The following is a 27,500-nucleotide window of genomic DNA, read 5'->3' as shown; positions in this document are numbered from 1 at the left end:
GTCAAACCTCAGCACTGCTCAGGTGATGTTTTTAAATAGATGTAAAATAACCACAAAGACAAAAAACAGTGTGCAGGAAACACGAACAAAGCTCTTTTATGAATCAACTGTAAAAGTTTTAGCACCTTCTTCTGATGCTAATTTAAGTTTTATCAAGCAAACATCCAGAAAAACAGTCTTTAAGCAACAACAGAAGTCAACTTTCCCTTTTAGACTTCACTTAGAGATAAACTCTAATATAAAGAAACGTGAGTCTGTATGTTGTTATTCGTATAAATAAGCTGGCCGTGACAGAGCTCCCAGTACAGCGTGTGCCTCTAAGACAGACGACAGCTAGCATGAAATGTTGGCTCGCACCATTCAGCAAACAATTTCACACAAACCACATTATAACAGCAACCAGCGAGCTAACGTCAGCGTGCTGCTCAGAGTCTGCATCAGTTTCATGTACTCAGCAAAGTCTTGATAAATCTTTGAAATCATTAACAACAAATCAGTGCCCGGAGGCGTTTCAGGTGGTTGTTTGTTCAGACATGTGATGCTAAAATCGACCCTTATTTAACGTTACGATCATTTTAGCTGCTAAAGTAGTTTGACAGGTCGGTCAGTCACTAATTCAGACAGTGTTTTACCAGCAATAAAGCTAGCAAGCAAATAAGCTAACGTTAGCCAGCTAGCCATTGCTTAGCAACGCAACATGAATTTTGCGATTAACATGAGGTGATGCGTTTCTCAGAAAACGGTTTGTGTGAATCAACCTTCACTGTCTGCTGGCGTGCTCCATGAGCGAGCCTTTCAGAATAAGATACAGGTTCTTCTATGAACACAGTCCAACAGTATTCTGGCCCTATCTGGACTTTGTGCTTGAACAGATGTATAGGAGACACCAGTGGTTACCAGACTGTCGTTTCATTGCCACGATTAAAGCACAGGCTGTTGTTATAAGCAGAACATGAACGTACTTTTTAATAAAGAAGCCTCCCCTCTTCTCCTTCTTGTTGATTTCACTGTTGAGTTTGGAGATCATCCTGCAGAGACATGGATACATGACGTCACAGTGTGGTTAACCCTCGCCTGGGTCTCCCTCAGCGTTCAGACTATACCACATAATCAGCACATCTAACATCAAACACCAGCTTTGGTTACAAGTGAAGACTTTCTGTTAACAGTACTGATCCAGTAAAATGTCTCTCAATCAAAGCTGTGGCCCAGGCCGACTGCAGTACCACAGCGCAGCAGCAGGGGGCAGTACTCACGGAGTATGAAGTTTAGGGAATTTCTGGAGGTCGTTGTCGCTCAGATTCTGCAAAAACAAACAGGGTCACATCCTTCCCTACACCCTTCTTTCCTTTTCCAGTTTTATTTTCTTGAGTTGAACTCACCACAAATCTGGAACCAGAGATGGAGTGCTTCAGCACGACTTTGTCACAGCCGGACAGATTCATCTGCAACAGGGACGTCACAGGGACATATCATTCAAATATGAACACATCTATTTATTATTATTGTTTTATTATCACTGTTTCTTATTCGATTCTTTTCTGTCTTCCAGGAAATACCGATTCTTCCTCACGTATGGACGTGATGTTCTCCGCAGACGATTCTGCGAATGTGAAACATCTAAACTAACACACTGTGGCGGAGGTGTGGTCCCGGGCACGGCTGCAGGGGAGGAGTGGTGCAGTGGGCTCAACGCGGCGGTGCTGGAGATGCCGGTGAGAACAGCTGATGGCGATTTGGACTGATAATGGTTTCCTTCCCTTTTTATAGTGAGACGGAGAGGAGCAGGGGGGGAAATCAGCTGGGACCGGCAGCTGTCAGACTGTGTTCATATCATAACCTGGGAAAACTATAAATAAATGTGGAAGCTGGTGATAAAGACCTGTGTGTGTGTGTACCTGTGTATAGTGCATTTCACACACACGCAGTGACGCAAAGCAAAGATAAGAATCGGTTTCTGATGTCACAGTTGCTGGCCACACCGCCTCGCTCCAGACTTTCAGCTGTAACTGCTTATGGACGGGACTGAAGCGTTAGCGTCATTTTGTCCCACACAGACTTCCTCAGATTTCCTGCTGATTCTCAAAACATAGCCAAGCACGAGCGACTCGTCAGCATCAGTGAGATGAGCTCACAGAGCTGGTCTGAGGTTCGACACAAACAGGCATCGGCCTCTTTTCCACGTTTCGTGTTGTCATGACGATTCTTCTTCTTGGTGCAGAACGAGCCCACGTTTGAACAGATTTGATAAATGAACACGATGCAGCCTGAGTGGTAAAGGAGTCTGTGGGTTGCATCCACCAATCATTAAAAGCCTCTGACATCAGACGCTATAAAAGAATCGCTCGGAAACTTTGTGTCGCGCTGATAGAGCCAGTCTTTTATGCTGATGAAGCACAGAGTGCAGATAGGGTGGAGTAGGTGGAAGATGGAGATATGGGACGAGTGCATCAGAGTCAGAGAGGCTGAGGTGGTTTGGAAGAAGCTCAGAGGAGGTTCATGGATGTAGCGAAGGAGGACATGAACAGCGTGTGACAGAGGAGGATGCTGGGGTGGACGATCTGCACGGGACTGAAGCGTCTCCGCTGAGCGAACGTCCCGCAGGCTTGTTGTGCAGAGATCAGTGAGGAGACATTCAGAGTGAAAATAAGCCCACAGGGATTTCTTCTACAGAAGTTCACCCCATGATTTGAATGTTTGGCCGCGTCTGTAACAAGTTACAGTTATTATCTCCCACATGTTGCTATTCTTGCCTCCGAGCATGCATGCTGAAACACCGTAGGCCTTAAATAACCCCATCAAACCCCAAATGGAAAATAACGACACTTCCTGCGGCTCTGCGCCGACGTACAGCTTTCATCTGCTCCACCTGTCTGCTCCGATACTTTGCACCATCAAACTGCTGCTCAGTGACCTAAAAATAATCAGACGTGATCAGATGTTAAAGTCTGTTAAAGTAAGACGAACTGTTTAGATTATAAGAGATGCACAGGAAGGGGAAACCCGGCAGTTTGTCACATCTCACTCCTCTTCATGCAGCCGCCTTCAGACGCGAGCAGCTAACGGCTAACGCTGCTGCTTCTGAAGTGTAACTGACACCCGGCTGCCTTTGTCCTTGTTCTCGGGGACTTTTATCCAAACGCATCACAAACACTTCCTCGTTAAACTTCTCTGAGTCGTTACGTCACAGCGTTTGAACTTCTGCAGAAAAATGTCACCATCCCTGCGATCAGCAGGAAAGCTGTACGCAATCACGCTGTGGCAGAGCCGACGACAGTTACTCAGTCCAGCCTTTAACTACAGATGCACAAAGCACCAGAAGCATCGGGCTGACACATGAAGCTGGCTGCACGTCTGATCGCATGAAAGTTTGCATTATTACCATTGTTTGACTGACCGTCTGAACTGCACCTCTGCATTTTGAATGACATCATCAGTGAGGTCACTGCACTAACAGCGAGCCAGAGCTTTACTGAAGTGTTGTTGATCAGCACGCTACGCCAATGTTTCAAACACAGGGCATCAAACACCGAAGCTGCGGTCACCACGTCTCATCGAGCTCCGTGTCGGGCAGGTGCAGCAGCTCACCTGAGCCTCTGAGGTGAGCTGCTGCTCACTAACGTTCGGTTTGGTTCACGGCGCCGTCTGAGCATGAGTCAGCTGACCCCGCCGCTCGGAGGATCCCGAGGAGCTGAAAACGAGGACGTACACGAGGACGCACAAACAGTACGGACGGAGGCCTCACCCTTCTCAGGTAGTCCGCCAGCTGCTGCGGGTTCCACCCCATCATGTCCGACCTGGACGGCACGCGGTCCGAACTCATCCTGCTCGATGCTCAAAGGCACGACGTCAGCCCGGCTGCTGTCAGACCCAGAGCACGCTAACATCTGAGAGAAAGAGGCGATCTTTGAGCTCGCTTCTCGTCCTCTGAGGAAGTGATCGGGCTCGTAGTTTCTGCGCCGTTGTTCTCCTTCAGCCCGCAGTCTGACTAACGGGCCTCGCCGCCTCTTCCTGTGAAGACTCAGACGTCTCTGAAAGACAGAAAAGCAAAGAGCTGCGAGCGTCTCAGCTTTTACTTCCCCAAACCGAGTCGTGCGGTCTAACTGCGCGAGCGTCCGTCCGGCAGCGCAGGCAGCAAAGAGCAGGCAGACATGTCACCCGGGCCCAAAATGGCTTCCTCCTCCTCCACTCCTTCAGTCTCTCTCTCTGCGTCTCTCTTTCCTCTCTCTCTCTCTCTGAGAGGAAGTGAAGTGGGGGATGGATGAAGGCAGCATCACCCCCACCCCCCGTCTGACCACAGAGCGGAACAGCGTCTGCAGCTGCACCCACTCGCTGCAGCGACGCTGTTGAAATGCCAAACAGAGGAACAAACGAACCCCGGATCAGCTGGCACTGCCCCGACCCCGGGTCAGCCCGACGGAGGGCCTCCATCAGTGCCGAAGGCCAGGGTCGTTACCCAGCATGCATCTGTGCAGTCAAGCCACCTCTGCACATTCTGAAAAATGTACTCCAAGTATTCAAAGTAAAAGTATTGTTTACCAAAACAGTTTGTGTATCGGGCTGTGAAATGTTTACATCTGCTGTTTAACATGGGGGTCTATGGGGACGGGCTCACTGCTGCCTCTGCTGGACGTCAGAGGAACTGCACCGCTCAGAGCAAACCTGAAAAAGTCGGGACGAAAACAGGAGCTCATATTTTATTCGTGATCGAACACAGAAAACAAAAGATTAAAGTGAGAGAATGAGCCATCTCAGAAAAGCTCGTGCTGAAGAAGCGGAGGAAGATTTACCAGCTGATCATGTGACCTGTCAGCAGCTCGGTCACATGATCGAGGATAAAAAGAGGTTCTCAGAGAGGCAGAGCTTCACCAACATGAATCATGTTCCTCACCGTGAACAGTTCATCAGCGTTCTCAGAGAAGCTGGAGGACGCTCTGTGGGACGAGGCCGATGACCGTGAGCTTCAGCAGATGAGTCTCAGGAACACTCCCTGAAACCTGCTGGACGTGCCGTCCACACGTGCAGGTTACAGCTCCACCACAATGGAGGTGGTCCGTCCCAGCCAATCAAGGACGCCGCGCCGTCAGACTGAAGAGGGCAGGGAGCGTCCGGCTCGTTCTCAGGGCTCAGGTCAAAGCCTGCAGCTCTGTGTGGCCTTCATGTTTGAGCAGGACGATGCTAACCTGCAGCGCAGGAGAGGGGACACACGGACCTGTCCCACGTTGTTGGACCTGTGATTGGCCTCATCAGTGACAACGATGAGGCCAACCACAGGGAGGAGGTGGATCGTCTGGCTGAGTGGTGCGACAGAAACAACCTGCTGCTTAACACCGAGAAGACCAAGGAGCTCATCGTGGACTACAGGAGGAATGCTGACCCACATCCACCCATCCACATTAAGGGGACGGCTGTGGAGCGTGTGAGCAGCTTCAAGTTCCTGGGAGACCACATCTCCGAGGATCTCACCTGGACGACCAACTGCTCCAAGCTGGTCAAGAAGGCTCACCAGCGCCTCTTCTTCTTGAGGACTCTGAGGAAGAACCACCTGTCCTCAGACATCCTGGTGAACTTCTATCGCTGCACCATCGAGAGCATCCTGACCAACTGTATAACAGTCTGGTACGGGAACTGCTCTGCCTCGGACCGGAAGGCGTTGCAGAGGGTCGTGAAACCTGCCCAGCGCATCGCCGGAGCACCACTTCCTGCCATAAAAGACATCTACAGGAAGCGGTGTCTGAAAAGGGCTGGGAAAATCATCAAAGACCCCAGTCACCCATCACATGGACTCTTCACTCTCCTGCCCTCTGGGAGGCGCCACAGGAGCCTCCGGACTAAGACCACCAGGTACCGGAACAGCTTCTTCCCCACAGCTGTCAGACTCCTGAACTCTGCCTCCTGACATCTGACCCACGTTAAACTCATGGACTGAACATACACACACCCACAATGGACAACTGTACCCTCAACACAATAATAACATGGACTGAACCACCACTCACAACCACTAGCACTTTATATAGCCTCTGTAGAAACTATCTACACCCTCACTTATCTTAACTGCACTACTGTATAGCTCTGTGTAAATAATCATTCTGTACATTCGATAATTTTTAATCCTACAACTGTTTACAACTTGCATAGTTCCCATTTCTGTATAGCTGTATATCCCAGATTCTGTAAAGTTATTTATTTCATATTCTGTATAGTTTTTCATATTTATATCCTGTTCATATCCTGTACATAGCTTGTACTCACTACAGCCTGTACATACTTATAGTTATAGAATATTCACAACATACTTCATACCGTGTACATTATAACATACCATAATAGACCCATTTCTGTAATATACTCACATATCTATATTATTGCTAATATATATTGTAATATATCTATATCACTAAAGCACTTCTGGATGGATGCAAACTGCATTTCGTTGCCCTGTACCTGTGCATGTGCAATGACAATAAAGTTGAATTCTATTCTATTCTATTCTATTCTATTATAAGAGCTTATTTATCACAGGCCCAACATTTGATTTTATATGAAAGAGCAAACACAGAGGGCGAGCCGCTGCGATGACACGGATGATGTTTTAAAACGTCAGTTTTAAACGAAACGATAAACTCAGAAACACATCGTCCCACTTTGAAGTCTCACCTGAGTCGTTTAAACTCAGATCATTGGACTCATGGATGCTTTGGCACTAATGTGTCTCCATACAAACTGGAGAGAAGGATGGAGTGATGGATGCGCTCATGTTTCACTTCTTCACACTAAGTTTAGCTCAGGAAAGCCCCTCATCTGCTACCTCCTCCTTCCCTGAGGTCACATGGCTCAGTGACTCAGGAGCATGCAGCACCATGGCAGAGGTGCATGATGGGAGAGCAGACATGTAAACGAGGCGGTGGCAGCTGACGGTAACGGCTCGCTGCAGCGTGAAAAACAAAACCCCGCCTCCATTACAGCCTTCTGGCTCCTGATTGGACCATTTCAGGAAGCAACAGCGTTTATTTGTTTGTTTAATTACTTTATTTTTAAAAAATGACAAATGAGTCACAAACAAACAAAAACACCAAAACACAACATCTGCAAACACATGTTGCTGTGTTTAGTTGCAGATGTTGTGTTTAATTGCAGATGTCGTGTTTGGTTGCAGATGTCGTGTTTGGTTGCAGATGTCGTGTTTGGTTGCAGATGTTGTGTTTTTGGTTGCAGATGTCGTGTTTGGTTGCAGATGTCGTGTTTGGTTGCAGATGTCGTGTTTAGTTGCAGATGTTGTGTTTTTGGTTGCAGATGTTGTTTTTGGTTGCAGATGTTGTTTTTGGTTGCAGATCTTATGTTTAGTTGCAGATGTTGTTTAGTTGCAGATATTGTGTTTTTGGTTGCAGATGTTGTGTTTAGTTGCAGATGTTGTGTTTAGTTGCAGATGTTGTGTTTTTGGTTGCAGATGTTGTTTTTGGTTGCAGATGTCGTGTTTGGTTGCAGATGTCGTGTTTGGTTGCAGATGTCGTGTTTAGTTGCAGATGTCGTTTTTGGTTGCAGATGTCGTTTTTGGTTGCAGATGTTGTTTTTGGTTGCAGATGTTGTTTAGTTGCAGATATTGTGTTTTTGGTTGCAGATGTTGTGTTTAGTTGCAGATGTCGTGTTTTTGGTTGCAGATGTCGTGTTTGGTTGCAGTTTTATGTTTGGTTGCAGTTTTATGTTTGGTTGCAGTTTTATGTTTGGTTGCAGATGTTGTGTTTAGTTGCAGATGTTGTTTAGTTGCAGATGTTGTTTGGTTGCAGATGTTATGTTTGGTTGCAGATGTTATGTTTGGTTGCAGATGTTATGTTTAGTTGCAGATGTTATGTTTAGTTGCAGATGTCGTGTTTTTGGTTGCAGATGTCGTGTTTTTGGTTGCAGATGTCGTGTTTGGTTGCAGATGTCGTGTTTAGTTGCAGATGTCGTGTTTTTGGTTGCAGATGTTGTTTTTGGTTGCAGATGTCGTGTTTGGTTGCAGATGTCGTGTTTTTGGTTGCAGATGTCGTTTTTGGTTGCAGATGTCGTGTTTGGTTGCAGATGTCGTGTTTGGTTGCAGATGTCGTGTTTGGTTGCAGATGTCGTGTTTGGTTGCAGATGTTGTGTTTTTGGTTGCAGATGTTGTGTTTTTGGTTGCAGATGTTGTTTTTGGTTGCAGATGTTGTTTTTGGTTGCAGATGTTGTTTAGTTGCAGATATTGTGTTTAGTTGCAGATGTTGTGTTTAGTTGCAGATGTTGTGTTTAGTTGCAGATGTTGTGTTTAGTTGCAGATGTTGTGTTTAGTTGCAGATGTTGTGTTTTTGGTTGCAGATGTTGTGTTTTTGGTTGCAGATGTTGTGTTTTTGGTTGCAGATGTTGTTTTTGGTTGCAGATGTTGTTTAGTTGCAGATGTTGTTTAGTTGCAGATGTTATGTTTAGTTGCAGATGCTGTGTTTGGTTGCAGATGTTGTTTAGTTGCAGATGTTATGTTTGGTTGCAGATGTTATGTTTGGTTGCAGATGTTATGTTTAGTTGCAGATGTTGTGTTTTTGGTTGCAGATGTCGTGTTTTTGGTTGCAGATGTCGTGTTTGGTTGCAGATGTTGTGTTTGGTTGCAGATGTTGTGTTTGGTTGCAGATGTTGTGTTTTTGGTTGCAGATGTTGTTTTTGGTTGCAGATGTTGTTTAGTTGCAGATGTTGTGTTTTTGGTTGCAGATGTTGTGTTTAGTTGCAGATGTTGTGTTTAGTTGCAGATGTTGTGTTTAGTTGCAGATGTTGTTTTTGGTTGCAGATGTTGTGTTTTTGGTTAGGGTGTTGTGTTTAGTTGCAGATGTTGTGTTTGGTTGCAGATGTTATGTTTAGTTGCAGATGTTGTGTTTTTGGTTAGGGTGTTGTGTTTAGTTGCAGATGTCGTGTTTTTGGTTGTAGATGTTGTGTTTTTGGTTGCAGATGTTGTGTTTTTGGTTGCAGATGTTATGTTTAGTTGCAGATGTTATGTTTAGTTGCAGATGCTGTGTTTGGTTGCAGATGTTGTGTTTTTGGTTGCAGATGTTGTGTTTTTGGTTGTAGATGTTGTGTTTAGTTGCAGATGCTGTGTTTGGTTGCAGATGTTATGTTTTTGGTTGCAGATGTTATGTTTTTGGTTGCAGATGTTATGTTTGGTTGCAGATGTTGTGTTTGGTTGCAGATGTTATGTTTAGTTGCAGATGTTGTGTTTTTGGTTGCAGATGTTGTGTTTTTGGTTGCAGATGTTTTTGGTTGCAGATGTTGTGTTTTTGGTTGCAGATGTTATGTTTTTGGTTGCAGATGTTATGTTTAGTTGCAGATGTTGTGTTTTTGGTTGGTACGTGCGATGTGGCGCCTGCAGCGAGCATGAACCAGCTGCTTTTTGTTCTGGTCATTAATCAGCAGCACTGAGAGGAAACAAACCACACTTCCTGTTCTACTTCCTGTTGATCAAACTCAGTTTCAACCGCGGTGCCAAGAAAAGAAAACGGTGCATGAGGTCTGACACAGGCGACCTGAGAAAAACCACAGTCCAGAAAATGAGCTCAGGTTTTAATTTTAAACCCGGTTAATGGTTAATAAATAATAATCAGTACTGAGGTCACGATCAGTCGGAGCGAGTGATGAAAACAAAAAAGAAAAATGTACCAAAAGTATGTGGACACGTAGTTAGTATACAGGAGGTGGACATGGCCACCATGAGGTCACCTGAGTCCATGCGGCCGACTCGCGGTGGAGCCTCTGTTTCTCTGTCCAATGCGTGGATCCTTCAGTCCCACTAACTTAACCTTTGACCTCATGGCTGTTTGACAGGAGACGTGGCTGTTTCAGTTTACACTGAGGGCCGGTATTCTGTGTGATCAGCGGCCTCGGCATTCCTGTTTTGATGGCGCTGCAGAAATCTTTCAGCGCTCCTGCTGACTCAATCTCTAATTCCAGTTTTGACGATGTGGAAGTAAAAATGTACGTTTCTGCAGCGACTTCTCGATCCGAGCTGCTGACACGAGCCTCAGCGCGGCGCTGAAGGCTTCCTCAGTAACCTGAAGTCGTCTCCGTGGGTCACCTGACCTCACACTGACTCTGCTGCAGACTCAGGTGAGAGAGGCAGACGTACGAGGGAATCTGGAATCTGTTTGTTTTGTGGATTCACGTCAGAAACACGAGTCAAATAAAAGCTGCTCAGCTTGGTGGGAGTAGAGAGGGTCGCTCTGGTGTCGCTGCGTCGGACCGCAGCAGGCGATGTTTGGTAAACGCACCGCTGCTTCTAACATTCACACTCCGATGGAGGCATCAGAGAGGAAGGATGCATGTGGGCGGAGCAGGTGGGGATCAAACCACCAGCCCTCTTATTAGTAGGTGACCTGCTCCACCTACAGCCACTCTGGTCGCGCTCTCTTTATGATGAAGTGAGAAACTCGCTTCCTGCTGCATCTTCTTCACACACTTCCACAAACATTGTAGAAGAGCTCAAATCTGCAGGAGGCTGACGGACCCACAGCTCTGCGTGGCGCCCTCTAGTGTGTCAGCCCTGTAACTGCACCTGTTGGGTCAGACTGACCGACCCCACAGGTGTGAAAAACGTTTGCACACCTGAGCGAGCAGCAGGGATGCAGCTGGTTTTCTCTGAACGATCTTCATGTCTGCTGACTCTGATCGAGGTCGACTGTTTTAAACAAGTGATTTTTCTATTAATGCTATTGGCTGATTGCTGACACACACACACACACACACACACACACAGAGGTGAAAGGATAACCTCTGTCCTGTGATTGGATGTTGGGATGGTTGCAGCACTTCCTGTACGATGAGGAGTCGTTTCTGATGAAGGCGAGGTGAGCTCAGCTCACAGAGTTTAACCTGCACGTTCACATGAATGGGGCGGAGCCAGCAGCATTAGACCAATCACAATAAGCGATCAGTGTATCGACAGCAGAACTCAGAGGAGGAGAAACAGTAACAGCTGCTGGCTGATCGGGCCTGTGTGAGTGACTCAGGGCGATCGGATTATTACTGAGTAATTACGTTTTTGTTGTTGTTGCCTGTCCCGTTTGGCTCTTTTGCATCAGAATTGTTGTCTAAAGGCAAAGAAAGATGCCCAACGGATTTACTTTACCAAATGGACCATCCCAGCTTTGCCTTATTGGTGTATTTGATTCACCTTTTATTGTTTATTTTATTTTTTATTTTCACTTGTTAGATACGGGACAGACTTGACTGGGGAAAAGAAAGAGGGGAAAAACAGCGGGGGGACGGGGATAAAGGGCAAAAAACAAAAACCAACTAAATAAGCAGACAAAAAATGCATATATCAATCACCTGGATCACCTGTTGAGAAAGAAAAAAGAAAACAAGCAGAAGAGAACAAGAGTAATAGAATAAACAGCATCACAATGATATATGGGAATATGACAGTAAATACTAAATGTTAAACATTATTGTGCAGCACATAAGATCAACAGAACACAGTGTGCTTTGAGGTAGGAGCTAAAAAGGGTGTAGTTTGTGGGTGTGATCACCCGTGTGTACACCTGTGAGCATGGACGCGCTTGTTTTTTGTTTTTTAAAAGGTTCCTTCATGTAATGATCTGCTAGAGGGTGTGGGGGGGCCACAGCCCCGTCCTCCAGGGCATGAAGCAGGTATGGAGGAGATCAAGACTCCAGACATCCAGAGGCCCCCAGAACACAAGAGACCAAGGAAGACCAACAGAGGGGCAGCCGCGCCACTGTCCCAGAAAGAGCTGAGGAGAGTCCCAGATGAGGGCTCACTCAGCAGCCGCGGAGCAGAAGCCAGGGGGAGTTGCAGTGACGCGCCCGTGAGCTCCGCCGGCAGCCAGCCGTGCCTGAGTGACCGAGCCCCAGGCCGAGAGGCCGGGGGCACCCCACCTCCGAAGTGGCCCGAGCGAGCCCCAGGCTCCAGGCCCCGATAAGCGGCCGCCAAGGAGTGAGCCGGTGTGTACCCGGACGCCCATCCCCGGACACAAAGAACCACCAACGCACCGACACCTGAGGGAGTCCGCCACTGGCAGGGGAAGTGGTGGTGGGGGGAGATAGGCCTCCAAACCTTGGAGGGCCTGAGATGTCCCCAGAGAGGTGGCGCCTGACACCCAACCTGACATATAGACACAGACATACAGGCACACACAGATACAAACATCCATTCCCACCCTCATGCTCTCATATGCACTTACTCCACACTCAACCAACGTGGAGACAGACATAAAGAGACGCTGTACACACGATCACACTCCCCAAGCGTACTCTACAAACCGGGTCTAGGTGCCCCCGCCCCTGGAGGGGGGAACTGCACCCAGACCCAGGTGGTGTTACCCTTTTCCCTGCGGTGGGGGGAGGCAGACCGCCCCGACTCCGCAGCAGCAGGGAGGCCCCACACTCCAGACCACAGTCGGACGGCCAACTCCTCCTCCTAGCCCCCCCGCTCCAGCAGGCCGCAGAGAACGGGGGTGAGAGAAGAGTCCAAACCTCCCTCCACCCGCTCATTGTAGTGTTGATGCATGTGTGTTCTAAGGTGCATTTGCATGTGTTCTCTGCACCCTGGTGACACACCCCTACTCCAAGGCCCTGCATGTGTGGGTGGTTGTGGTGGAGCGGGAAGAGGGAGGCAGCTGGAGATGGGGAGGGAAGGAAGGGAGGGGCAAGTGACCCCTCCCTGGGGCCAGCTCCCCCGCTGACCCCAGTAAGCACCCCCATACTCCGCGACCCGCCAGGGAAAGGGGGCCCAGTGCAGCAGCGCCTCCCGGCCCCACAGAGCCCGGGACAGTCCACCCAACCCCACCACAGAGAAAACTGCACCCACCCCGTCATCCGCTCATCTTCCAGACTACATGAGACAATAGACGCCCAGGCTGAGATCTTCCTCCACCTCTCCTGTATCTCCCCCTCCTGCAGAGAGTTCCTGAGGAGAGGAAAGCTCCTGCAAGATGACCTCTGACCTTGAATGAGTGTCACTCTTGAAAGGCAAGCGTCACGCTGATGTCTGGAACAAACAGCCTGGGTTCTGTGGTGCGTTCACTGACACAAACAACAATCAGAAATTTAAAAAAACAAAAACTGTTTATTACAATTTGAATTTCCCAGCATGCCTAGGGGCTGATACAGACTGTGAGCTGTGCTTTAAATAAAGTTTTACGTTTTGTGTGTTTGAATCAAAACTTTATGTGAAGAAGCCCAAACACAAACCCGAGGAGCTGACAGCTACTTCCTAACATAATAAAAGTCTGGCTGTGAATAACAAAGTAAGAGTCCAAGACGAGCGCCGATGCTACTCCGCCTAAGTCCGAACCTCCGCCTGATGTAGAGAGGGCGGGGTAGAAACCTGCTTCCTGCCTGAGAGAGGCGGAGCTTCAGTGGCTCTTCTTGGACGAGCCGAAGCCAGAGAAGCCCATCACTGCCGCCATCTCTTCGTCCTCCTCGAAGTCCACGTCCTCCTCCGCCCGTCGCTTCCGCTCCTTCTGCTTCTCCTTCTTGTACGCCTTCGCCTTCTCCTCCTAAAGACACGCAGCACAGACACCCGTGAGGAACGCGCTCATCCCGAAAGCCTCACGAGATCCATAAAACTCCTCCTCACCTCCTCCCGCAGCTCCTTCATGCGCTCCTCGAAGTCGTACTCCTTCTGTTTCTCCTCCAACTTCTTCTTGTTCACCTCGAATCTCTTCTTCACCTGATCAAGAGACGAGCGCTCCACCCGCATCGACATGCCCAGGTTCCTCTGATCTGCTCACACACACACACCACCTGCTGTTCACACTGAAGAACATCAGCAATGATGTGTGTGACATGATTTTCAAAATAAAAGCCTCCTCTCTGATCAGGTGTTTTAGGCTGTGAACTCACGTTTTTTGCCGTTGATGTGATCCAGGAAGTTGATGGAGTCTTTGACCACACAGTCGCACACGTTACAGTAATACCTGAAACACCAAAGGAAGAAAAAAGGTCACCTGTATGTCCTTGCTCCGCCTATATAAGGAGAATGGCGGCAGCAGCTGAGCAGCCCAAACTTTGAGCGAGGTCATCAGATACGTTTGTGTGAGAGAACAGAGCTCTACTGACTTCAGCTGACAGTGTGGGCGGAGCTTGTCCTGACACTGACCTCCTTGTCAGTGAGTGAGCCTTCATCACGCCATATTTTCACCTGTAAAGCAGCTGCAGCTGACTTGTGACATCACACGTCACGTCAGCGGTTGCTTTCGTTCAGCTTTTGTTTTGTTCTCAGTCTGCACGACAACTTGAAGAGACGATGGCGTGTGAACCTGGTCTTACCCGCCCATCTCGGCCTGCGGTGTGGTCTTGGTGATGACGATGGTCTTCCCCAGCTTGGACTCCAGGTCCACCTTGTAGTCCCGGTGACGCAGGAGGTCCCGCTTGACCGGCGGCGCAGTTTTTCCTGAAGGTGCCAACATGTGACAGGTTAATACAGAAAGTGAAAGCCTAAGCTCCTCCCTCTGAGCGGCTGATGTTCTTACCATCTCGCCGCTCGCGCTCCCTCTCCTCCACCAGACGTTTCTGGGCGAGGTTCTCGTACTCGTCTTTGTCCCATTTCCGCCTGAAGTCGTTTTTACTCGACTGGAAGAGAAAAGAGAGACGCTGCCGTTACCGCGCTTCCTGTCAGAGCTGATCACAGAGTGGAAATCACAATCCACAGAAACGTTGATTCAGTGACATGAAATCATTAATCATTTCTGGTATTATTGATAAGTCCCCATTCAGAGGTTAAAACACGGTCTGAGCTTCAGCTTTTATTTTTAACTGCTAAACTTCTGTCATCCTCTATTTTATGTATATAAGATTTAGACTGGGTATTTACGGATGTATATACATATAATTACACATATATACATAGACAGATATATACGTGTGTGTGTGTGTGTGTGTGTGTGTCGTTTACATATTGTTGTGATTTACGTTGCTGTGCTTGAGGGTCAACCGGAACCAAACTCCTTGAATGTGTTTGTGCATACACACGGTCAATAAACGTGATTCTGAAAATAAAGACGTCTAACTTTTACCTCCACCTGCTGCCTCCTCTCTACACAAATCAAACATGTGGCTTATCACTAAAATACAGATCATCTTAAAGTCAGAAAAGCAGCAAGTCTTTATATCTGAAATAAAAAACATTTTAATTCGAGCCTGAGCTGAGTTCCTTGTTTTGAGGTGAAGCTTTTATTTTGACAGGCCGGAAGTCACACCGCTTGCGCTAACAGGCTAACACTGATCAGCTAATCTGCTTCCGAGCTGCAGGAGGGACAAGAACAAACACGAAGTGCCAAGCAGCAGAGAGTGGGTTAACGAGCACTGGCATAACGTTTAGAAAACGTCTGAAATGAAACCGGAAACGCTGAACAGGGTCACGGTTAGCATGCTAGCTGCTGCTAGCTAAGCGCGCTGCAAACAGCTGTCTAAAGACGGAGAACCGGCTTGAACCGGAGCCGGTAACAACCGCGACTACGACAAATCCCGAGAGTGAAACACGCCCTGCTCACACCGCCGAGCTTTCATGTTTTTACTCTAAAGAAGAAGAAACGCTCAGAAACTCACCCCGCTGCCTGACGCCATCTTGTTTACTTGTGACCGGAAATGACGGCAGCCGCTGTAGCGTCATTTTTTCAACAGAGATAGAAAGAGCGCCACCTGCAGGAGAAGAGGAGGTGAGGATAGGAGGCCCTTTATCAAACCCATCGCTGCTTCAGTCTCAGCAGGTTTACCGACCTTCACGTCTGCACGACGAACCTGCAGCACTGACGGCAGCGAGCTCTGAGCTCAGCGTCAGGATCTGTCAGGACTGCTGAGCGCTGGGTGGGAAGTTTCCCTGTCAGGACTCTTGCTGCAGCATTTTGGATCAGCTGAAGGCTTTTCAGGGAGTTTTTAGGACTTCCTGATAATAATGAATTACAGTCGTCCAGCCTGGAAGTAATAAATGCATGAACTAGTTTTTCAGCGTCACTCTGAGACAGGATATTTCTAATTTTAGAGATGTTGCACAAATGGAAGAAAGCAGTCTTACATATTTGTTTAATATGTGCGTTGAAGGACATGTCCTGGTCAAACATGACTCCAAGGTTCCTCACAGCGTTACTGGAGGCCAAGGTAATGCCATCCAGAGTAAGAATCTGCTTAGATACCATATTTCTAAGATTTTCAGGGCCGAGTACAATAACCTCAGTTTGATCTGAATGAAGAAGCAGAAAGTTAGAACATAAGAAGATCCTTTATGAGCTTCACGTTGTTTCTGTACTGGGATGAGCTCTGAAGCCTGAAACGTCAAATACACCGTTCCTCTGCAGATCATCAATGAGCTCTTTCAAGAGTTTTTGATGGGTTGGAGAAAGTATTGAAGTCAGATTGAGACAAAAGCCCACAGAGCCCTCGTTACCCACCGCAGCAGCACCGATGTTAGCGGCTTGTGTCAGATTGGCGTTAGCACAGATTTGGTGACTGATTAAACCTGTTGTGATATCAGAGTGATGACAGATTTATCATACCTCACAGTCCACACTCACACAACCAACATCCATTTATCAGCCTGTCTGTGGGACTCAGCTGCTCCCGGCCCCCCTGCTGGTGTGGGGGATCTGAGCAGCTCTTCTGTCTGTGCGGTGCTGAAGACGCAAATGTCTAATGTGATAAATATGGATGATTAAATACTGTTTGACTGTATCAGTGATAGGATGAGGAAACTGGCTCGCTATGATATTCTGAATAAGATGAAACAGGAGAAACAGGCCTGACTGCAGCACTGATCTTAGAATCAGCTGTAAATATGTTTCTGACTTTATTTATTGTTTAGAGCAATAAATTTAATGTAATTCCTGAAATAAAAAACTGTTTATCAACGGAATTTTAAAATAAAACAAATCAGGGACCAGCTGGAGCGTAACCAGGTTGATTTTAACACTTAGAGTCCCCCGAGAGCAGCAGTGCCCAGCCTTCTACCTTTCTACCTTTAAAACCCGCCTTCCAGCCAAATGGCTGGTAGGCTTTTAGCTAAGCTTTAGCTTCATCCAAGTGGAAGCTAAATTGTCTAGTCATTCATATGTAAATTAGGTTGTTACCTGGGAATTCTGGAGGGGAGTGGGGGTGTGTGAATGAGGGGGTGGGGGAGCTGCTAAAAGCTGTGCACTTCCTTTTGTGTTCGTCTGATGCATTCTCAATCATCCAGGGAAATAAATCTCCAAAAGTCACCAACTTGGAGTGTTTCAGTTTGCCATCTTAGGGAGAAATCAACACACATGGGTGTTGGTCCTTTGTTGCTGAGATTTATTGATAAAAACAGTACAAAAAACCAACCATTTGTACACATATTTACAAATAATAATAAAAAGTGAGTGAGTACATTTCAACATTTTCAGCAATCACTCACAATCCTGGCACTGCCATGGTATCTGTAGTCTGCATTTACCACATGTGTATCTGTAGCAGTGAACACATCGCACAGTGGCATGATTCTTCTTGCATTTGTGTTTGACCTGACACATGGCTCTTTTTCCAGGGCTAGGTGTGGAGCGCTAAGGTGAGGCCCCGCCCTCATCGCGGCCCCGCCCCCTCCGCTCCAGGTGCCGCTCATTAAAGGCTGTGAGTGCGGACCGACGTGTTCTGTGAGTCCGAAGATGTCCGCGAGCAGAGTGGAACCGGCAGAGCAGAGCCCGCCGCTGTCCTCCAGGTACGTGTCTGTCCTCACCTGCAGCTGAGCTCAGCCAATCACAGCTGGGATTCTTAGCTCAGGCTGCACCTGTTCGTGTTCCGTTTGTTTGGCGTCTTTGTAAAGTTGAGCGGGCCGAAGCAGCTGATGTCTGTGAGACGGAACAAAGCCGAACCGCGGACAGGTTCTCGGGCGGCTTCGTCTCGTGTGGTTTCCGGCTGTTTGTTCTCTTTAAACACGCGCTGGGTCTGCGCTTCGTGACGTCAGCTCTCGGTATGAGTTCGCGGACTCACCTGTGTTCTCTGTACCTGCAGCGGCCCGGGTCTTGCTGCCAGGCTCCCGGTGTTGTGCCAAAAACTGATTTCCAATGTTTTTGGTGTTTGTGTAATGTCTCTACGTGTGTCGGTGAACACGGTCCTGGCGGCCAGGTTACTCTTAAAGAAGACTTTTTTTTTTTTTTTTTTTTTTTAACTGGACAGATAAAGGTGAACTCAAGACGCTGCCAAACACTGATTGGTGCTTCCAGCCTGTTACAGGAGTGCTGTTTGTGGCTCAACATGACTGGATGCCATTCATGAGGAAACGTCACACATATTATAGACCAACAGCTTATTTTTGTCAGTTTAAATACGAGCAGTGAGTGTTTGGCGCACGCCGCCTCAGACTGGAACCTCTGCACTGACTTTAAGCACACGCGTATCTTTAACACTTAAACTCTGAAAGCAGCAGCTCGAACCTGTGAGTCAGTGACGAAGGACCTGAGCTGTGACCTCGTGATGTCCAGAAATGAGACTCGTGACGAGGCTGAGCTTGCAGGTGAGCAGGGACACACTCGGGACGTGTGGTCGAGCTTTGTATAGTTTATTGATATGAGCTGTTCCATCAGTCCACTGAAAACATCTGTAACATCTGCATGCTGAGACTGGGGTGCTGACGTCTCAGGATGAGACTGACAGACGTGTGGCCGCTCGCGTAGCGACAGAAACAGGAAATGATGTAGTTTCTACATGGTGCTCGTCCACAAACAGAAACCTGGGCTGAAAGCAGGGGGGAGGGGGTCTCCCGGGACTCGTTGGCCTGGATGAGTCCAGGTGTGAATCCTGAGTGCTTAACCCCCCATCATCATCACAACGACTCTGACGAGGGGAGGGGGGTCAACGACCCTTCGAGGGCTCTGAATCGCTCAGTGACCTGAGGTGAGCTCGTCAGTCTCACCTGGACTCTCTAAACCGGGTGTGTCTGCTTGCAGCTTCCTCTTCAGCCCGTGGTCGTGTGTCTGCACGAAGGGCTGGTCGGCGGCCATGTGGAACAGCCTTTCTGACCCGGTGCTGACCACCACCGCCTCGGGATGCTCCGCCCCCGAGCCGTGGCTGCTCCCCGGCTGCAGCTCCGTGTACGACAGCCTGGTCAGGTATGAAATTCTCCTGCAGAGGGGTGGGGTCAGTGTAGCGTGGCAGAGACGGCGCCCTCTGCAGGCCGTGGTTTCTCCTGACGCCTTTCTCTTCTTTGCAGTAACGTCTCTCCTATCCCGTCTCCTCGTGGCGCCGGCGGCATGCGAGGACAAGAGCGAGTCATCAGCAGCAAACCACGCAGGTATTTGGCTTCTTTAATCCAGGCTAACGAGCCGTTATCAGGATCAGCTAATCCTGCGCGGACCAGTAAACGTGGACTGAAACCTGAAGGTCGCCACAGCAGGTGTTCATGCAGCTGTTCTTCCTCAGGTCCTCCATCCTGGAGCGCTGCATCCTCAAAGTGTCCACGAGCAGCGTGGCCGTGGGGACGGATGACGTGGACAGCAGGAGGTGAGTACGAGGGACATTCAGAGGTTCTGACCTGCTCTGTGCATAACCTGCATCAGGTGGCAGTAGGCCACGCCCCTGAGCTGTGTTGGCCTGTGGCGTTGCCTGCAGCACTGCACGCTGCTGGAGCCTCTTCTTCACTGGGTTTCTGTGTTCTCTGTGTAATTTGTCGCTCTGTGAAGGCCCCACATCAGCCGCTGTTACCCCCGCCTGCCGGACCCGACCAACACGGAGACCAACGCCGCGGTTCTGAAACGGCGGCAGAAACAGATCCAGTACGGCAAGAACACCAGCGGATACCAGAACTACATCCAGCAAGTCCCCAAGTAAGAACTCGGAGCATGACGCCGAGAATCGGACGACGGTTCCTCAAACGTCGACGCTGACACGCCTCTCTGGTTTCTCTCCTCCTCCTCAGACACCTGAGGGATCCTAAGCTCCACCCCTCCACTCCTAACAAGTACAGGAAGTACAGCCGGCGCTCCTGGGACATGCAGGTGCGTCTGTGGAGGCGAGCGCTGCACCTGTGGGACCCTCCGACCGGCGCCCAGCCGGATGCCGCCGACACGCCGGACCCCGTGGAGCAGCTGTAGGTGGAACCCAGCGCCAGTTGACATTTATCCAGAAACTGATCCTCGTCAGCTGAGGCCTTTCTGTGACGTCATCAGTGTTTTCTCTCTTTAGGCAGAGTCAGCTGGAGAAGATGACCTCTGACCTCTTTGAGAATGTTGGAGACGAGCAGAGAGAGAAGGAGACTCCAGCATCCTCTAAAGTCTCCTCTGTGTCTCCTCTGCTGGCCGCCACGCCCTCAGCGCTGCCTGGAGCCTGGGCCGTCCCCGTGTCGCCGGTAATCAGTCACCAATCAAATTCTTCGGCTCATTAAAGATGCGTTAACTTTATTTAACGTCCTCTGTAAAACACAACATCAGCTGATCGGTGACCTTATTTATTCCTGTTTCTTTCTCTGCAGCTGGAGGCGAGCCGCCGGGCGCTTCGCTCTCCTCCAGGCCTGAACTACTCACTCAGCAGTCAGCTGACCACCGATGACAGCATGACCGACTGGCTCCACCTCCTGATGGAAACGGACCACGGCCAAGGTGAGGTAACTCAGCCAGCAGGGGGCGACTCCTGAGGGCGAGCCTGCTGGCTGGTTTGGGGCGGGGCTTGGTCAGATCCAGAGGTGGGAAGTAACTAAGTATTTGTACTGAAGTAGAATTTGCAGGTGTTTGTTTTACTTGCACGGTTCGTTTGGCTTTGCACACAAATAGGAGCCACTCTTACTCAGAGTACTTTTTACTGGAATAAAAAAGTTGAAGCAGTCCTGAAGTACAGACTGTGGGGACATGAGGTCACATGAGGACTGCTGTGGTTACATCAAACCTGCTGAGGCAGGCGATCGGGGTCTTGTTCTGTGACATGTGCTCACTTCCTGTTTGTCGGCTCACCGCCATCTTGTTTCTCCGTGCAGACTCTGATGACCAGCAGGTCCCTGTGTTCTCCGACCAGCTCCTGTGGAACCCGTACTGACCACCCGACGCAGTCCTCGCCCTTGTTTCCTCATCGTGTCTTTTTAAATGTGTCTGAAGATTAACTGAACGACAGCAGGGATCCGATTGGCCGCCACCCCCCCTCCCAGGTGCTGAGGTTTCCCGGCTGCTCGTGAACGCGTCGTCAGGGCGGACAGCTGAACACTTGGATGCACCTGAACGTTCGACCTCATGAAGCACTGCTCACCTGTTCTGCACTCATTTCTGTATCGACTCACTTTGGTGTCACTTTGTTGTCTTTGCTCCACCTTCACCTTCGTGCTCTGCTGTCTGGCTCAGGCTCCTCCCCCCCGCACCGCCATGTTTTTTCTCAAAAACGACCCCCTGCTGAGTGGAGGGGAGCGGCCATCTTTGTGTTTGAGTTTTCTTTTTACTCTTCCTACTTTTTTTGCTGCTTGACTGTCAAGAGCAAAGCTGAACCATGTGATTAATAAAGGCGTAAATAAAGTGTTACTGATCCACAGGCCGACTCGTTCTTCTTCTACCCTCCATAAAAGTGTTGGACATGCAGAGGTGTTCACTGAGGGTGTGCAGCTGTAAGAACCTGGACTCCAAACACGAGTTGATCTTCTCTGTCCCATCAGAACATCTGGGTTGTTTGTTTTCACAGAAAATCCTTAAATGTGCAGAATAAGATGAAGCGGCTCGTTTAAATCTACTTCTTGCTTCTAAAATGCAGCTTTGAATAAAATTTAATTTATTTTTAATCCATAAATGATTTTTACTCGGTCTGACTATCCACGCATTTTATCAGGTTTTACGTGTGTTTTTTTTTTTTTTTTTAAAAAAAAGGAAAAGTAAACCCTAAAGATGAACTCCTTATTTCTAAACTAGATTTTAACTCTAACAGTTTTCTTTTAGTCTGTCAAATTTATTTTCACTGTACAGTTTATTTAACAAAGTCTTTTTGCTTCCTCTTTGTTTTTAAAATATTCAGATTTCAAAAATGTAATATTAATAGAATCAATTTTTAGTTTCAACCACGTATTTTTATTTCTTTTTAGTCTCTACTCTTTTCTCTTCACCATTTCTACTCATTTTTCGTTATTTTTAATGTCCCGGTGTCTGCACGGTTCTCCGAGGTTCCTCCGGTCGGGCCCGGTCCGCGCAGTTTCTGCGGGTTTGCCCTTTAACGCGAGCTGTGGCGGTAAACAAGCCTCCGCGGACTCCAGCTCCCGTCATGCCCCGCGTGGCAGCGTTCTCGGAGATTCGCCCCGGGTTCGTGCGGCAGGTTCGGCTGTGCTGAGCGGCGGCACTGCGGACCGGATCAAAGGATCAGACGTAAATAAACGGCAGGTGCCGGTGATGCGCTGAAGCCCCGCCCCTCCTCCGCTGGCACCGTAGCTGTTATTTATGAATGCCCGCCGCTCACGGGCGTGTGCGCGCGCAGTCCTCGTTATTATTATTATGTTTTAATAACGGAGACCGGACACCGATCCAGGCAGATGTGCGGCTTAGTGCCGGAGCCTGCGATGCCCGCTCCGCGCGGTTAGATTCCTGCTTCGGTCCGCTGTGTTCGACGATAATACTGGGTCGATACACCGAACACAGAGCCGTTCGCCGGCCCGCTGCAGCCACAGGAGCCGCCTCACCCCGTCAACCGACAAGGTAAGCACTGCGCCGGGCCGGAGAGAGCGGGACGTGTGTCCGACTCCGTCCCGCAGCATCCCGCCGTGTGTCGCCCCCCTCTCGCCGCTCCGGGAGCTCTCGGGCCGGCCACACGCCGTCAGCACCGCTGTTCCGATCGCTGTTGACGGCCTGCGGTGGTTCTGCTGAGCATGGGCCTGTGAGGGGTCCGGTGTGTGCGGACGGCCCTGGCCTGGGTGATGGCCGGAGGCGGGACAGACACCGGGAGCATCATTGATGTTCGTGGGTTGTTTGTGACACCATTAACGGCGGCTAACGGGTCAGCTAGCAGCTAACCCGTTAGCCGCCGTTAGCTACTAACTGCCGCCCTGTTCGCTGCTAGCAGCCCGGCACGGGCCCCCGGAGTCCGGGAGGCGGTGGAGGAGGCAGAGCCGTCACTCAGCGGCTCCCATCCTCCGAGCAAGATGGCTGAGTTTATTGTGCCGACCTTGAGCGGAATAACGGGATGACTTGTTATTTATAGCAGCGAGCTAACGGCTCAGGTGAACTGCTGGTGATGTAACGGTCCGCCGTCATAACACAAACCGGGGTTTGTGTTTTTTTTTCATGGAGTAACCCTCCGCAAACACACCACCCACCGGGCCGACAGGTACACGGGCGGAAAGCATCCCTCATTAAAAGCAATGGGATGCTTAGCCACAAGCTAACAAGCTGTCGGGGGTGCCCGGCGGCCTCGGTCAGCCCGGCTCGGCTCGGTTCGGCTCACGGTCATCGGCATGTACCCGGAGCCGATATTCCCCCAGCAGAGCCGCGCTAACCAGACCCCGGGGTTCCGCCCCGATGACGGGGTGATGGTCCCCTGTTCTTGGCCCCTGACCTGGTTTACAGGAGCCCCAGGGGGTCCACGAGTAACGGAGTAACGGTACTCAGTTACAGCACTGATGCAAGGCTGCAACTGGAGAGTAACGACATGAAGGAGTGAAACTGTTATTGTTATTATTATGAGTGTTAACTGTGTGACATAATAATTAAAGTCTAATTTCATGCGATGAGCGGTCCAGACTAATCTCTGGGACCTTGTATTCCTTTTGAGGTTATTTTTTTGTAATTTTGTTGTCAGGTTTTTGTTTTTGCTCTTTTTGACATTTCTTTTCCGATTGAATGTCTAGTCCTGGCTCTTGCTGGTTGTTATGTGGGTATGCCTCGTGTGTTTGTTCTGCAGTTTTCCTGCGTGGCTTTGGGGGGTCTGGGTGGTTTTATGTCGCCTCGACGGCGGTGCAGGTGGTTTGTAGTCTCTGTGAGCTCCTTTTCACACTTTAGTCTTTTTTGTTGTTGTTTTTGTCGGGTCTCAGATGCGCTTCCTCCAGTCGTTCATGGTGGTTTCTTCAGGCTGTTTGGTCGTAGCGTCTTTGAGGCAGTCTTTAGTCTGTCAGTCGTTTCACTCTGTGGATGTTTTCGTGGGTCTCTTTTGTGCTTCGTCTCTGTCCACGGGGGTCTTCTTCTTCTTGGTGGCGTCTTTTTGTTTTTCGGTGTCTCTTATAGGGGTGAAAATGAAGAGTTTATTGATTGTCATTCTGAGGTTATTGTCTCCACCATCACTAATTGCACTCTGTGTGGTCAAATATTTGTGCATGTTGGAGCAATTTCCCCTCTTTGTTGCGGTCAGGTCAGCAGTGGTCAGCGCCGACACACACACACACATGAAGAGAGAGAGTATGCATAGTATCCAAACAACCATCATAATTCATCATACAATGAGAACACGACGAATCAGCAATTGACAATGACTAATTAATATTCTATTATTGTATATATTGTTTGGAGTTTAGTCTGTTACTGTTGCTATTTTTACCATTTCATGTTGGAGCAACTGTAACCCACATCATTTCCTTATAAAGTATTCTGATTGGATCATGGCAGGTCATCCTGAACCAATCACACGTCTGCTTACCTGCATCTTTTGTTTCTCTTCCTCTTCTTTTCCCTTTTTTCTAAACTGAGCACCTGATGGCTTTGAACTTTTCTTGTCCATCTTGGTTTTAATTTTGCCCTCCAGTATGAACACAAATCCCCCAACCCGAGGATCACCGCAACATATCCTAACAGACCGACACCTTAGTTCACAGATTCACTTTGTCTAAGGTGTGTTTCTGGGATTTCACACAACCCAGGATTCAAATCATGAATCCATGATGGGTTTGGATTTACAACATTATGAAATGTGCTCTATTTGGAAGCAGCAGGTCTTCCTCCCCTTTTGACGGGTTGTGTGAGCACAAAGCAAAGAAAAAACACTTTATTTGCACAGCGAGGGACAATAAAGGATATTTCAGTTTCTATTGTGTTCTACTGCAGAAACACGAGCAGGTAGCTGAGCCTGGCTGTTTGCTACCTTCAGCTCAGGCTGTGGCTGCTGTGCTGGGTTCTTCGTTAGCTTAGCATTAGCACGGTGTGTGATGCAGTCTCCACTTTAAACTAGAAAAGTCAAAGGAACGTCCGTTTACACGCTGCAGACCTGTTTTCCTCCTCTGACACGTGAACTGCAATCAGCTGATTGTAGTGCAACCAGAACTGATAAGCGGGATCAATAGACACACAGACGAACAATTCCAAACAGGGACTTGACTGTGGGACTGGTTCCCAGTGCTGTTTGTGGTCGTCTTATTCTTGTGTTTTTCCTGTTTCTTCTCAACATCAGCTGTTTGATGCTTTGGTCCTGATAGAGTTGTCAATGTTTTTCAGCTTAACTTCACCTGCGTGTGTGTGTGCCTTTTCTAGGTGTGTTGCTGCAGCAACGGCTGACAGATGATGCTCTTGTGAGAGTGGGTGGGGCTACGTGGCCCTGAGGCCTTAAGGAGGAGTCTCAGCCCTAAGCTCCTCCCCTCTCTCGTCCCGAGACAGACCAAACAGACGGACACACAGACGGCCGTAACTCTCCCCTCCCTCCTCCTCCTTCCCCCCTCTCTCCCCTGTTCTCCCCTCCACCTGGCCCCTCCTCCTCCTCCCGGCCACCCTCCCCTGTCTCCCCCCTCGTCCCCTGCCACCATGCTGTGGTCACGCTGCTGGTGGAGAGCCTGAGGAAGCAGACTCTGGAAGGCGACCCTGCTCAGCCAGGGGACTTGTACCTGGTGAGTGGCACACCTGTAGCCTCACCTGTGAGGTCACTGTCACACCTGCAGAGCAGAGACAGGAAGTGTACTTTTGTTAGCGACAGTCTGAACGCCGTCACGGCCCGTGTGTTCACTGACAGTCAGGATACTTTGATACAAAGTCAGGGTGTAAAGTCTCACCACTGGATGTCAGTGGATTGCAGATGATTCCTCCTAATTCACGTGGACAATCCTGCTACGGTGGCCACTGTAGGACACAGCCAGCTGCTTCTGCTGCTGTTTGTGGAAAGTCCACACTTGTCTGCACACTGTGTTTAAACATATTTGAGTAATATCAACACTTAGCAATAAAGCAGGAGTAAGAAACTCTCGTGTGTCATCAATCTTAGTCCAAAGTCACCTCCAAACCTCCGATGACGTCCATCTGTACTGAGAGCTGCTGTTAGTGAAACTTTGCTTGAAGTGGCCTCTGACACTTAGTGGATAAACTCTCATATGATGTGTGACTGTGTGTCACAGACGTGTGATTTTAGGCCACTAAACATGGCGTAACGTTAGATTTAGAGCAGCTGTTGGTTTTGTTTAGCTGTCAGCTGTTTGATGGTGCGGACATGTCTGTTAAATGTCCCACAGCAAGCGAACACCTAAAGCTCTCTGCATGTGTGTCTGTAGCCACACATGTAAAGGTGCTGCACAGAGTCTCTGAGGTCCTTCAACATCCGTCGGACAATGCTCAGGCGCTAGAAACGATATAAATTTGGCCAACGATAGAGACTTTGACTATATCGCTCTATCGCGATAGCGCATGTTGATGATGTCATCAAGCTGCGCCTGTTTTGGTCAAAAGCATCGCAGCGGCTACAACCATAATCATCTGCAAATTATGGCGACAGTCACAGCAAAGAGATGAAGCACTGTTGAAATATGGGGAAAGCCAAAAACTGCGCTTCCTCCACTTCAGTAACATTGATTCATTAATGTTGAATTCTCTGCAGCTGCTCTGTTCCCATGTTGTTGCAGTATATTAATGACTAACCTCGTATTGTGGATGAATGATCTCAGTTGTTCTCCTGACTGAAGTTTGGCCCGTGTACAGCATCCTGCTATGTGACTGCATTTGTCCCTGACCACCAGAATCCCTCACGTTAACTTTTATCGAGTGGAAAAAAGTTGGTGTTCATCCTCCAGCTTCACTGTGCTAATGTTATGCTAACATAGCTGTGTCGCTAGCAATCACGTAGCACATCATTATATACCAGCTAGCCCAACTTCAGTAACCCTGCAAACGTCACTGCTGTTTAGTTTTCTGTCTTCATTTATGTTGGAAGTGGCAGCAGAGCTGTACGTTTTAATTAGTTTCAAAAATCTCTCAGTCAGAACATGCTATGTCATGTTTAGATGGAAACTAGCGAGCTAACTTCCTGCTAACTTCTAACTCCATTAAATTTAATAAATCTGTTTTCATGGATGTTAAACTTAATTGTTACACCTGGTAAAGCAGCAACGCTGATGATTTTATTAAAGATGAAAGAATTCAGACCGTTTTTAACTCTCAGTGTTCGTTTGACTTTGGGACCTGAAGCTGACGGAGTTTTGGACCCAGATTACTCCGCGAGGCTCCTGACTACGGCAGCCGTAATGCTCTGACCATCCATCCAAACATTTTTAACAGATTTCTGTAGCCAAAATCGGTTCGAGGTCAGTAAGCACAACCAGAGTTCATACATAAGACACACTCGATTTTTGAGAAAATTAAAGGATTTTAAGTGTGGAAAATCCGTTATACAGAAGAAAA

The 27,500-nt window shown here is 48.7% G+C and overlaps 4 protein-coding genes across 5 annotated transcripts in view; 2 read left to right on the top strand and 2 right to left on the bottom strand.

The window, feature by feature from the left end:
* Positions 1 to 4,028, bottom strand: part of lcp2a (lymphocyte cytosolic protein 2a) — a 12,110-nt gene extending 8,082 nt beyond the window's left edge. Inside the window, exons 1-4 of the mRNA XM_085364815.1 lie at positions 3,746 to 4,028; positions 1,383 to 1,445; positions 1,257 to 1,303; positions 963 to 1,028 (exon numbers count right to left, since the gene is read on the bottom strand). Of these exons, the coding sequence (XP_085220941.1) occupies positions 963 to 1,028; positions 1,257 to 1,303; positions 1,383 to 1,445; positions 3,746 to 3,823 (254 nt within the window). The 5' untranslated portion in view covers positions 3,824 to 4,028. The remainder of the gene's footprint in view (positions 1 to 962; positions 1,029 to 1,256; positions 1,304 to 1,382; positions 1,446 to 3,745) is intronic.
* Positions 4,029 to 13,101: 9,073 nt separating this feature from the next.
* zmat2 (zinc finger, matrin-type 2) lies at positions 13,102 to 15,585 on the bottom strand. The gene is made up of 6 exons (XM_085364801.1): positions 15,562 to 15,585; positions 14,487 to 14,586; positions 14,284 to 14,407; positions 13,858 to 13,931; positions 13,592 to 13,737; positions 13,102 to 13,511 (listed from the first exon to the last, which is right to left on the bottom strand). Exons 1-6 carry the CDS (start codon positions 15,577 to 15,579, stop codon positions 13,368 to 13,370), a joined length of 606 nt encoding a protein of 201 aa, XP_085220927.1. The 5' UTR covers positions 15,580 to 15,585; the 3' UTR covers positions 13,102 to 13,367.
* Positions 15,586 to 17,630: 2,045 nt separating this feature from the next.
* slbp2 (stem-loop binding protein 2) lies at positions 17,631 to 20,988 on the top strand. 2 transcript variants are annotated; one of them, XM_085364791.1, is made up of 9 exons: positions 17,631 to 17,683; positions 18,912 to 19,073; positions 19,175 to 19,255; positions 19,384 to 19,464; positions 19,644 to 19,787; positions 19,880 to 20,050; positions 20,146 to 20,299; positions 20,432 to 20,558; positions 20,930 to 20,988. In XM_085364791.1, the coding sequence occupies exons 1-9, from the start codon at positions 17,631 to 17,633 to the stop codon at positions 20,986 to 20,988; spliced, it is 1,032 nt and encodes a 343-aa protein (XP_085220917.1). The 2 variants fall into 2 exon arrangements, with proteins under 2 accessions (XP_085220917.1, XP_085220916.1); XM_085364790.1 differs by having other exon boundaries at positions 20,146 to 20,308.
* A 2,383-nt stretch (positions 20,989 to 23,371) lies between these two features.
* The window catches only part of fam53c (family with sequence similarity 53 member C), a 12,299-nt gene continuing 8,170 nt past the window's right edge, over positions 23,372 to 27,500 (top strand). Inside the window, exons 1-3 of the mRNA XM_085363489.1 lie at positions 23,372 to 23,443; positions 23,948 to 24,023; positions 25,497 to 25,723. Of these exons, the coding sequence (XP_085219615.1) occupies positions 23,372 to 23,443; positions 23,948 to 24,023; positions 25,497 to 25,723 (375 nt within the window). The remainder of the gene's footprint in view (positions 23,444 to 23,947; positions 24,024 to 25,496; positions 25,724 to 27,500) is intronic.

Source organism: Diplotaxodon limnothrissa, linkage group LG10 (genome assembly GCF_057381915.1).
Source record: "Diplotaxodon limnothrissa isolate DT_005_m linkage group LG10, D_limnothrissa_male_GT1.1, whole genome shotgun sequence".
NCBI lineage: Eukaryota > Metazoa > Chordata > Actinopteri > Cichliformes > Cichlidae > Diplotaxodon > Diplotaxodon limnothrissa.
This window is presented reverse-complemented; position numbering and strand designations above follow the sequence as displayed.